General features: G+C 38.7%; 2 protein-coding genes across 3 annotated transcripts in view; both read left to right on the top strand.

Annotated features, from left to right (window-relative positions):
* Positions 1-85: 85 nt before the first annotated feature.
* Positions 86-6349, top strand: vps36 (vacuolar protein sorting 36 homolog). The gene is made up of 14 exons (XM_044221825.1): positions 86-280; positions 471-539; positions 657-727; positions 1206-1320; positions 1466-1555; positions 2632-2718; positions 3338-3370; positions 3743-3820; positions 4066-4200; positions 4345-4410; positions 4591-4655; positions 5052-5136; positions 5310-5386; positions 5683-6349. Exons 1-14 carry the CDS (start codon positions 185-187, stop codon positions 5762-5764), a joined length of 1149 nt encoding a protein of 382 aa, XP_044077760.1. The 5' UTR covers positions 86-184; the 3' UTR covers positions 5765-6349.
* A 227-nt stretch (positions 6350-6576) lies between these two features.
* The window catches only part of LOC122888006 (thrombospondin type-1 domain-containing protein 1), a 10138-nt gene continuing 5868 nt past the window's right edge, over positions 6577-10846 (top strand). Inside the window, exons 1-4 of one of the 2 annotated variants that reach the window (XM_044221812.1) lie at positions 6577-7584; positions 8027-8280; positions 9108-9224; positions 10278-10672. In XM_044221812.1, coding sequence (XP_044077747.1) covers positions 9173-9224; positions 10278-10672 — 447 coding nt within the window. In that variant the 5' untranslated portion in view covers positions 6577-7584; positions 8027-8280; positions 9108-9172. Of the gene's footprint in view, positions 7585-8026; positions 8281-9107; positions 9225-10277; positions 10673-10731 lie in introns of those variants that run through there. The other variant, XM_044221813.1, reaches the window with a different exon arrangement.

A 10846-nucleotide genomic window follows, 5' to 3' on the forward strand; every position in this document is an offset into this window, starting at 1 on the left:
GTTGATTTATAGTCAAAATAATTATTCATTCCAATTGATTTTAACTATTTTTCATGTCTATTTGGTGTTTCCCTGCAGTCAGAGCCAGGCCAATTTTGGACAGCGTACCGGAAGTAAACATAAAATGGGTCGCAGTCGCGGCAGTGGAGCAGAATAAGGAATAATTGTTTTTGTAATAGTAAAAATGGACCGCTTTTCGTGGTCAAATGGGCTCTTAGAAATAAACGAAACTTTAGTGATCCAGCAACGAGGTGTCAGACTGTATGACGGTGATGATAAGGTATAGTTTTGTTTTCTGATAGCTGAGTTTGTTGCCTAAGATAGTGCACATAGGTGCTGAAGAAGTTCAGGTAGATCATTATGATTTCAGGTGGTTAAATGTGTATTGTGAGGTGATTATAACGAAAAGTGACATAGGAACTTCATATGAGAAAATAATAACATGATGTATTTTCATGTCTTTGTACCAGGCTAAGCTGGATGTTGGAGTTGCCTTGTTGAGCACCCATCGGTTGATATGGAGGGACGTTAAAAGTCATGTAAGACAGCAGTAAACAGGACTACACACTGACTGCACTGATTGTGTGTTCACAGATTTGTCCTTTTACATTTTGGGTCTCTCATGATGACTTCTGCATTTCTCTTGCCATCTGTAGGAATGTTGCATAGCCATGCCCCTGTCACAGATCATCTTCTTTGAGGAGCAGGCTGCAGGAATAGGAAAGAGGTGAGTGTCAGTAAATACATCTTGTGGTTTCTAACAACAGAAAGGAGATCCGCGATTTGACTGTATTACATTAAAAATGATAAAAAAACAATATTTTGTTTTTTCATGCGCAAATGTGTAATTTGACCAGAAACTCTTAACTCAAAGTCCACTTACTAGCCTTTTCTGGAGCTTGCAACTGAATCTCATTGTCTTCATCAGTGGATGGAGTTTGCTCAGTTGTCATCAGGTGAATTAAGTATGGAACTTTGGTCGCGTGATAACTGGTGGTTGTGTTTGGGGAGAAGATCATAGCCCCCCAAATTATTAAAAGCTCAGCAAAAAGATAGTAAGTGGAGCTTGAGTTAAGATTTTATTTTATTTTTGTCAAACCACTATTTCCACAGTCAAGAATGAACTTTCTCTGTTGATAACAATAATTTCAATTTCAAATTTCAATTTCAAAATGGTAAATTAACGATTGGTGTTTATCCTGTAGTGCAAAAATAGTTATCCACCTGCACGCAACACCTGGCAACAAGGAGCCAGGTCCCTACCAACACAGCAAGTACTCCTTCATCAAGCTGTCCTTCAAAGAACATGGGCAGATTGAGGTAGTCCCATGTATACAAATACCTAAAATAATGTTTTGTTTTAACTTTTTGTACTTATTGTTCACCCTATAATGAGACTTCTTTAGAGAGACTCTGTGTTTGATTCTTTATTACCTTGAACTTACATGGTGTCATTTGCTTGCAGTTTTACAGGAGGCTAACAGAGGAAATGACTCAGAAGAGATGGGAGAATACACCAGTTTCCCAACCCATCCCCACAGGAACCGGCTCTCAGGTTAGAAGCTGAACAGCTGTTCCTTCTCATCCGACTAGAATCCCTTCCTTTCCGCTGTCTTATATTCCTGGATTTTGTTTGATTGAGATGCCAGAAGGACTGTAACTGTATCAGCCAAACTGCCGTTCAATAGGTGATGTACATGGGAATGACATTCCTGTCAATTCAAATAATGTTCCACAGGAGGGCAGTGTTGTCACTATATTCTTGGGCTTGACAGTTAATATAGTCAGAACGTCTTCCACTGACTCTGATTTTTTAGGGCTTTTCAAAAAGCAGTATCAGTATGCATGTTGTTGAATTGTTGCTTTCTGATATATACTGATATATGATAGTGACCTTGGTCAGTATTTTGCACATTCCATCCTCTTTGTCTTTACAACACTGTACAGCGCTTTTCATTCAAAAAACATGTTTCACACTTTTTTTTAATATATTTTTCATATTTGTAATTGTAAATTTTTATTTTATATTTATGATTCTTGACTTTTGCAGTACTTGTCTTCCGTTATACTCCAAAAAAACAAAGCACATTGCTTGCGTTTGAAAACCTACTTTCCAATAAACCTGTTTCTGATTTTGATTCTGACGTATTGCTCAACTTGTAGAAATTGGAATTAACGTCAAATTAGGTATAGTAGTAGTAGTAGTAGTAGTAGTAATAATAATAATAATAATAATAATAATATATTTAATTTATAAAACACATTTCATACATAAAAGGCAGCTCAAAGTACTTCACACAAAAAAGCAATACAAAAACAAGAAAAACATAAAAATAAGAGTATCCCACAGCAGGTTCACACCAAAGTACAAAAACGCTTTTGTGTAGGCTGTTATTTCACTTGCATTTGGTCATGTGTTTCGAAATTAGATTAATTTAACATTAATCTTAGTTTTTTGATAAACAATATGAAATCATCATCACTGAAATTAATTTATGTACTGTAACAGCAGTTGGCCACAATTTGTTCCCTCCTCACTGTTTGTCTTTCCTTGTCCTTTTGAGGTTTGTTACCAACCTTTAAATTGCTTGTGTGTTTACGTGTTTTTTTCTTTCCTTCGTGGTCCTGTAGGCAGGAAGGGTCCGTGCAGTGGGGATTGTTGGCATTGAGAGGAAGATAGAGGAGAAGAGGAAAGAAACAGACAAAAACATTTCTGAGGTAAAGCGAAAATACTGAAATACTGGGAAATGTGTCAGAATGGGAATTGTGGTCATGTTGCTCTAATATTGTTATGGATTTGAATAGAAACTAAGTTAACTAAACTGCCCATGTGTCATGACATAACCCTCCTCAAAGCTCCAGGCTGAAGTTTTGTATTTAGCCATATTTAGATGCACATGACTGTGAACACACTGAGAATACAGAGTGGTTTGATTTCTATGAATGTTTTGATCTGTTTTTTTTTCTGCCATAAAAACTTGTCATCATCGGAATTTTTGTAGCTGACATGAATTCAAGTTGACCACAGCCACTGTGACACTCGTTAGGCAACCATGAAGTTATGTGTTTATATAACTGCTGTTGGAGATACTGTATGTATGTCTTGAATATGAATTCAATTAAAATGACATATATTTAGCTTTATGAAAGCTATGGCATTGAAACAAATGGGGGTTTAGGGCCATGGAGACTGTTCAGTTTTATCATCAGCCAGTGGAGGGGTGGGGGTGCTTGTGGAATGATATTTAAATTTTATCTGTAGCCATGAAGTTTTGTGGTTTATTTAATTATGAACATTTTTGAGCATTATTACTCATTTAGTCTCTTTTTTTTCCAGGCCTTTGAGGACCTCAGTAAGCTAATGGTGAAGGTAAAGAATGCTTTCCTTTGTATGTTCACATTTTCCTGTAGTTGTTGATTTTATTGACATTTTTTATGTATATTTTATCTAGTGGCAATTATACTGTATGATTGTTTAAACATCATAGCCATTGATATCAAACCTGTGTTAAGCTCATATTACATTGCATTGCATTTATTTAGCTGACGCTTTTTATCAAAAGCGACTTACAATAAGTGCATTTCAACCATTTGGATACAATCCAAAAATTGCAAGAATCATTCAAGTACATCAACTTCATCTAATGTGCTGAACTGCTTCAAGTGCTACATTTAGAAACAATAAGAGACTCTACTGCAATGCAGTGGGATTTGCTGAATGATTGTCTACTCTAACTAACAGGCCAAAGAGATGGTGGAGCTGTCCAGATCTATAGCCAGTAAGATCAAAGACAAGCAGGGAGACATAACAGAAGACGAGGTGAGAACTTGACCAGCATATTCAGACACAGTAACAGGAGATCAGTGGACATAGTTTCAAATTACTGTACATGCAGGAATAGTTACCTTTTAATCATAAAAGCCTATAAGTAATACTCTCCAACCTCACACAACAATGACACATATACACAATTTGTCCTGATGGTGTTATTGCATAATGCTGCTACACCATGCAATTTGGTTTTCTAGTTTGTTTTTTATTAAAAGTTATGTTCTGCTTTATAGACAATCCGGTTTAAGTCCTACCTACTGAGCATGGGTATTGCTGACCCTGTTACCAGAGAAACACATGGATCAGGTACACATTACCATTTGCAGCTGGCTAAGCAACTGGGAGATATGCTACAGGCCCCACTAGAGGTAGGTGTGAATTTGTGTGCGTCATGTGTTTTACAGCTACACAGGCTAAGATCATACACTAATTTCAATCATCTCCTTTCTGTCGTTTCCATTTTAATCTCTTTCTGACTCTATTTCTCTTGTTCTTTTTCTACCACTCCCTAGGAGCGTGGGGGTATGATGGCTCTCACTGAGGTGTACTGTCTTGTCAACCGTGCTAGAGGGATGGAGGTAATACTCACATAAATGCGCACACAAAACAGCTGAAGAATTGTATGCGCATGTATGTTCATTCTAACTAAACTGATAATATGACACAACTTTGCTATCTATACATTCACGCTACACACAAATGTCTTTGGTGGCCTGTCAGATACTGAGATTACGTTTTTTTACCCCCCTTACCCACAGCTTTTATCACCAGAAGATTTAGTAAACGCATGCAAGATGTTTGTATCATTGAAGCTCCCGTTGAGGTGAGTTTGAGTTTTGTTTGTCTTTGTATTGTATTGTTTTATGTATCTGTGCGCACTTTGATGCATTCCTTTGTGTATAGACCAGACTATGTGTTTATTAAAGGAATATAGGGCAGGGTTGGCGCCTGCTTCACAGAGGCCAGGCTCTTCCTGCCTGGCTTCCTGTTGTTGGAAGTGGTGTCCAGCCCTCTGCGTCTGTCATTTCCTTTCACTTCCCAGGATTTCAAAAGAAACACTGGCCATTTTCCTACCATGCTAGTCTTTGTAGCCCCAAACTGATTGCTGTTCTTTAGCTGCCTATTTTAGCTTGATAAAAGATCACTTTGGCATAAATGTTGACCGAATGTCTGTCTCTCTCACACACTCTTTCCTTCATCTGTCTTGTCTTGTTTGTAGGCTGCGTGTGTTTGACAGTGGTGTGATGGTGGTCCAGCTGCAGTCTCACAGCGAAGAGGAAATGATAGCCTCAGCACTGGACAATGTAATCTTTACCATTACAAACATTATACTGACATTGACATGGTTTAGACTGATCAAACAGGCATGCTATCTCAGATATATAGCTTTGAAAAATGTCTAGAGATAAGTCACAGAACCCTATAAGTTTTTATCTTATTCCCTATCTCTGTATCTCACCATCTTCCTCCTCTGCAGGTGTCAGACAAAGGCTCTTTGACAGCAGAGGAGTTTGCAAAGCTCTTGGGTCTCTCTGTTCTTCTGTCTAAAGAGCGGTAAGTTAACTCATAGATACAGATGAACAACAGTTAAACACTCCAATACTGTCGATTGATAGGCAGTATTCACCAGGAGAGCCTTCACTTTGCTTTAAGCACAAGAGGTGCACTTTATCAAGACTCATCATGTCAGTCTGTCTGTTTTACTACACATTATTGTTCTAACAATGAGAATATTCCCAGTTGTCTTCAGTTCTCATTTTATTGTTCTTTATTGCTGCGTATTGTCACACATGTTACTTCTTCTTCTTCATTTCTTTGTGTCCTCTTCTCTGTTCCTTCCTCATCTCTAGGTTGTTGCTGGCTGAGAAGATGGGCCACCTGTGTAGGGATGACTCTGTTGAGGGTTTGAGATTCTACCCAAACCTCTTTTGACCCATTTACAGTCATTATTGTTGAGATAGAAAAAAATAACTTAATCTGGGCTGCACTGTCTCTACTGAGTGCATTAAAACAATCTACAACTACATGTACATACTAATGAACAGCAGCAGAGTGCCTGCTGTACTGTACTGTCTGGTTATGATTATTGAACAGTTGGTGTTCTGTTTGTGGTAGATCTCTGCAAATCCACTGTAGGTACTACCAGCTATTTTCTATCTAGGTCTAAGAGCGAGACTGTCTTTAAAGTTTATCAAAAATATACTTTTCCAGAAACTGTTCAAGAAACTGCAAATACTCGACATGCAGCAAAGTATTCCCAGGTTCGCTGTGTGGTCATCAAGTGATCATCATGTGTATTTAGTAACAAACGGGTTTGGGTAAACTGACTTAATGGGATATTCAGTGTACATTTTTTGCACCACTTTGATTTAGAATTTCATTGATGACACTTTCTTGTGTCGCACAGCTTATACCTTTTTACAAGTATTGTCGACTGTTAGGAAAAGCCCATAGCCACTGATCACATGTTTTCCTCAGTAAAAAATACATTTATGTAATAAATGATTAAGAAATATAGCCTGTGCTGTCTTATCTTCTGAGGAGGGAGAGAACATACCCAAATGTCCAGATTTCAAAGAGTATAAATACCCTACTTCACCTTTCATCTTGTTTTGGTCTCTCACTCATTCAACTCAATGTAGTTCTTGTGCCTTCTCCAGTCAAACTGTCTTTGAATGTAATAGCCTTTCACTAGTATACATTCAAGAAAAGACCAAGATAAAATAAGATGCCTGATCTGCTGTCAGTTTGATTCACGGCATATAAAATAAAGGGCACATTGCCAAATGTCATTCTTCAGGAAATCAATCTCTTCATTGCAGAGGTTGTGTTATAGAAATTCCAGTTGTGACTGTTTTGAAGCCAAACTGAATGGTAAGCGCCCTATTAATTGGCACAGTGAAGCTTTCAAAACAAGTGTTTTTAAATTTCACTTTACCAAATCTACTCACAGTATATCATAAAGAGTAACTGCAGAAGTAGTAATGAATGTGTGAGAATAAATACCTTCTGGGCTAAGTAGCTTCATGTCTATATGTTATACTTGCTGCTGGGGGTGTTACCACTGTACTTTTATTTTTAATCTCTGTGTGTCCCTGGCTGTAGGGCTTTTTACACACAGAATAGAAAAGTTCTTTGTTCCCATTGTGAACTGAGCTGAGCAGTAAAGGGTTTTTCATCTCCAGATAAGCTTCCTGTTTTCTGCTGGCTCTCTCTGGAGGAACAAAATGAAGAGCTGCAGAGCTCTACAGCTGATTAGATTACCTTGCCATGTGGCTCACTTATTGATAGTAGATGAACTCAGTTGCTTCAGGAAAAGAAAGGAGAGCTGAACTGAGGCAGGTCTGAACTTTCAGTGAACAAAATAGGTCCTGTTCTTGCATGCTGAGATTTTTTATCAGTGGATCATAGAAGAATGACTGTCAGTCATCTTATGTGGGGGAAAGGGTATCTGATTGTGTGAGATATATAGTTCTGCAGTTTATTACTGTGAATGCATTGTATAAAATGTTTTATTTTGTTATCCTGCCTCCTGGGCCAATTAGGATACACAATGCTATTATGTCTAAATATGAAGAGTTACTTTTTAAATGTAATCTTTTAACAACCCCTTTATAAAACAAAAAAGATTTATGTGTGACTGCCACTTGGAGTGAATTATAGACCCATCTGTTGAATCTCACATGTCTCTCCATGTAGTCACTTTCTTCAGGCACCTGTGCTGAAGTCTTTTGATGACCCAGGTGCTACTGGTAATCTCTTGAATGATTCACTTTATACAGTATAATGCAATGCTTAAACTGCCAGGAGGGGAACAGGTCTCTCATTTGTGCTTTAGTTTTCTATAATACCCTTTACATGTTATAACTTATAACTTAGGCTATAGCCTATGTAAACTTCATCTTGCACAAATGAACCTGCATGTGAAGGTTCAGGATCAGCACTTATATATTTGAGAACCTATATTTTGTAAAATAATGAGTGGGAGTCACTCTGCATGTTAATCCTCCCAGGCAGGAACGTACCCATCAAAACTGTTTAAAGGACAGACATAAACTTTTGATATAATATTATTTACATATATATATATATTTAAAATTACTCAATATCATTAACGGATTTTTTTTTCTAAAAGACAGTAGCCTATTGGTTTGTTTACCACTACGTCACAGTACGCTGTCTTTAATATTGCAGATAATACTCAATACGCCCTGCTGTTGACCGTGAAGTGACTGTGAGCGGATCTCTTTCACGCGCTCTGAACACCGGCGCGCGCCCTCTGGAGAAGTCCGTTGGCTCTGTGACGCTTGTCCCGCTGACTGTCACTGAAATTATTAGCAGTTTATCATTTAGACGAAATGTGTTACCAGCACGTGGAGGGCCCGTTATTCCGGTTGCTGTGTTGGAAAACTGGAGAGGAATAATGCTGTGCTGAGTCAACAAGAGATGTGAGTACAACAGCTTTCTATTTTCCTACTATACAAAAAAGGTTATGACCACTATGTCCCAAAGGCACGTGCAACTTTAGGTCTAAGCACTATGAATGCTAATTGCCGAAAAAACAGGTTTATAATGACTTTATAAACAGATTTCAGAAGAAGTGACATGTGGTTAATATTCAGACTTAGACCACTTAGACTCCTGGAGACAAAATATTCAAGCTATGCTAACGTTATTTGGTTGGGAGTTGACTGTATTAAACTCAGATGTTTTCACCTATGAATAAATATTAGGCCAGCTTTTTGATGCAGCTACAGTATATTAAACATAATTTCAGTTATTGCAACCTTATGTGACTAGTCCAGTGCAAAGCATTTTGAATTTGAATGGGGGTGTAAAATGTCAGCAGTCTGGTGCCCAAAATTCCAAGTTTGGGGACTTGTTTCTGAGAAGGTCAGGAGTCTATTGTGTTTCTAAGAAAACAATAGAAAAACATTCAGTGAAAACCTTTGCAAGCAACCAAACAACAAGGATTTGGCTCTACAGTACCTCAAATATTTGTTATGGACCAAGCCGTCCTGTAGCTACTACACTTGTGTGCTGACGGCAGCCCTCCATACCCATTGTGAAGATGGAAGGAAGAGGAAGACGCCACTGTAAATCCAGAAAACTCATGGTCACAGCTTCACGCTCCAGCCTTCCTGTTTTTCATACCTCAGATCAGTGCACTACTTCTTCCATGTCTTCTCCCGTCTGATGACACGTACAGTTGGTTGTTGCCTGCTGCCTTGTTGTGGATCAATAGTTTATTTTGTGATTTGCCTCTGATTTGTAGAGGTCAGGGGTGATGGAAGAGGACGGTCATGTGGTGTAGGAGAAAACAGAGGCACGGACATCGGAATGCCACAGGCTGTCTCATTGCTGCCCTTCCTGCTGGCGCTCATGGGATATGGTGAGTGTCACCAAACCATCTTAATAACATAACTATATGTTTGAAAAGGCTGGCAGGATCATCGATTTTTAATTCATCTGATCAACACATGTTAACTTAAATGGGCTGTACCGCCCTGTATTCTACTATGTGCCCTCATTCAAATGGGAGAGGGAAGGGGGTAATGGAGGGTCAGCCTCTTCCTCTTCCCACACCCTCTTTGCTTTGTGAGGATGTGAAGTTTTTCACAACAGGATTTACACACTACACAGCACAATAGCTCTTAAAATAATCTGCTACCATGCTGCAACATTTATACTTTTTCCCCAGGTACTGATATTGTACTAATACACTTATGAGGTACTGCTAAGCAGTTAACTACTAATTGTTGAACTTATTGTGTGTATGAAATATGTAGCTTACTACTACTGATGCCTATCAATTGTTTATGTTGATCCACAGTGTCTGTTCTGAAAACTGAACTTATTATTTAGTTGTACTGAGCAAATTCCATCATTTGTGGCTGTGTGGTAATTAAATGTGAACTTGATGTCACTTGGACATGGGGAATATATCATTAGGCCAATACATAATTTAGTGGGGGTTTTTTGTATCATGAATCATGATGCACAATTATGTTGTCAAAAAGTGACACTACATAGCAATTAAGTGACATTTCTCCCACATTGATTTCTAAAATGTGAGTGTCAACTAAAAATGACAGTTCCCATTTGACTTCCACTTTCCATACAGTCCAAACATTATTTGGACTATTGTCCACACCTATATCAACTCTAGAAAATGTCATGTTCTCACTGCAGTAAACTGAACCAGTAACACACCCTATGGGGACAGTAACAGACAGCTTGCAAAGTCACATCAAGAAAATTGAAAGAGCAGATATACAAAATTGAGATATATAAAATACATAAAGAAACAATAACAACAAAATCTGTGAGACCACGTGTTATCCATAGTGGACATACTCAGAAATGTTTGTGCAAGATGCATGAACAATAGGTAAAATGTTCTTTCTCTTTGCCCTATCTCATTTCTCTGCATCCTGTCCTGTAGCTTTTGCAGGGCTCAATATCTGGCCTTCCTTCCATGTTGCCCTTAGCAACGCCAGTGTATTTGTGGACTTCAGCACAAAATCCAACAGCAGCACCATCCGCAGCACGAGCCTCTCTCTGGTCAACACGGAAACCAACACCACCCTTCTGACCAGGACTCTACCCAACAACCAATCGGCCGGTAGGGTGGAGTTCAACTGCTCTTGCTTCCTGTATGCAGGAACTTTCCGGTTCCTGCTGAGGCAAACCAGCATCTCTGCTGTTTCTCATGCTAATGGCACCGACGATAGTAGCACAGAGAGCACCAGCTGGTGGTGGAGTTCCGAACTGCAGGTGCAGTGGCCCACCTTTCACATCGCTGTGGAGAGGGCCGGAAACCACTCAGGATCTTTTCAGGCAAGACAAACAATATCTCAAACTTTATACACTAAGTTGGTTTATTGTGCTGCAGAATGATGACCAGAGTGATTATTACAATAACTTTATTTATTTAGCACCTTTAAAAACAGAGTTTACAAAGTGCTTTGAGAGACAAAGCAAAGCAAAAGCTGGATACCCAGAAGGCAATAT

Source organism: Siniperca chuatsi, linkage group LG14 (assembly GCF_020085105.1).
Source record: "Siniperca chuatsi isolate FFG_IHB_CAS linkage group LG14, ASM2008510v1, whole genome shotgun sequence".
Taxonomy (NCBI): domain Eukaryota; kingdom Metazoa; phylum Chordata; class Actinopteri; order Centrarchiformes; family Sinipercidae; genus Siniperca; species Siniperca chuatsi.

Coding starts and splice junctions, on each gene's coding strand:
- vps36 (XM_044221825.1), top strand. CDS start 185: ATGGACCGCTTTTCGTGGTCAAATGGGCTCTTAGAAATAAACGAAACT. Junction 281..470: donor TGTATGACGGTGATGATAAG/GTATAGTTTTGT, acceptor TCTTTGTACCAG/GCTAAGCTGGATGTTGGAGT. Junction 5,137..5,309: donor TAGCCTCAGCACTGGACAAT/GTAATCTTTACC, acceptor CCTCCTCTGCAG/GTGTCAGACAAAGGCTCTTT.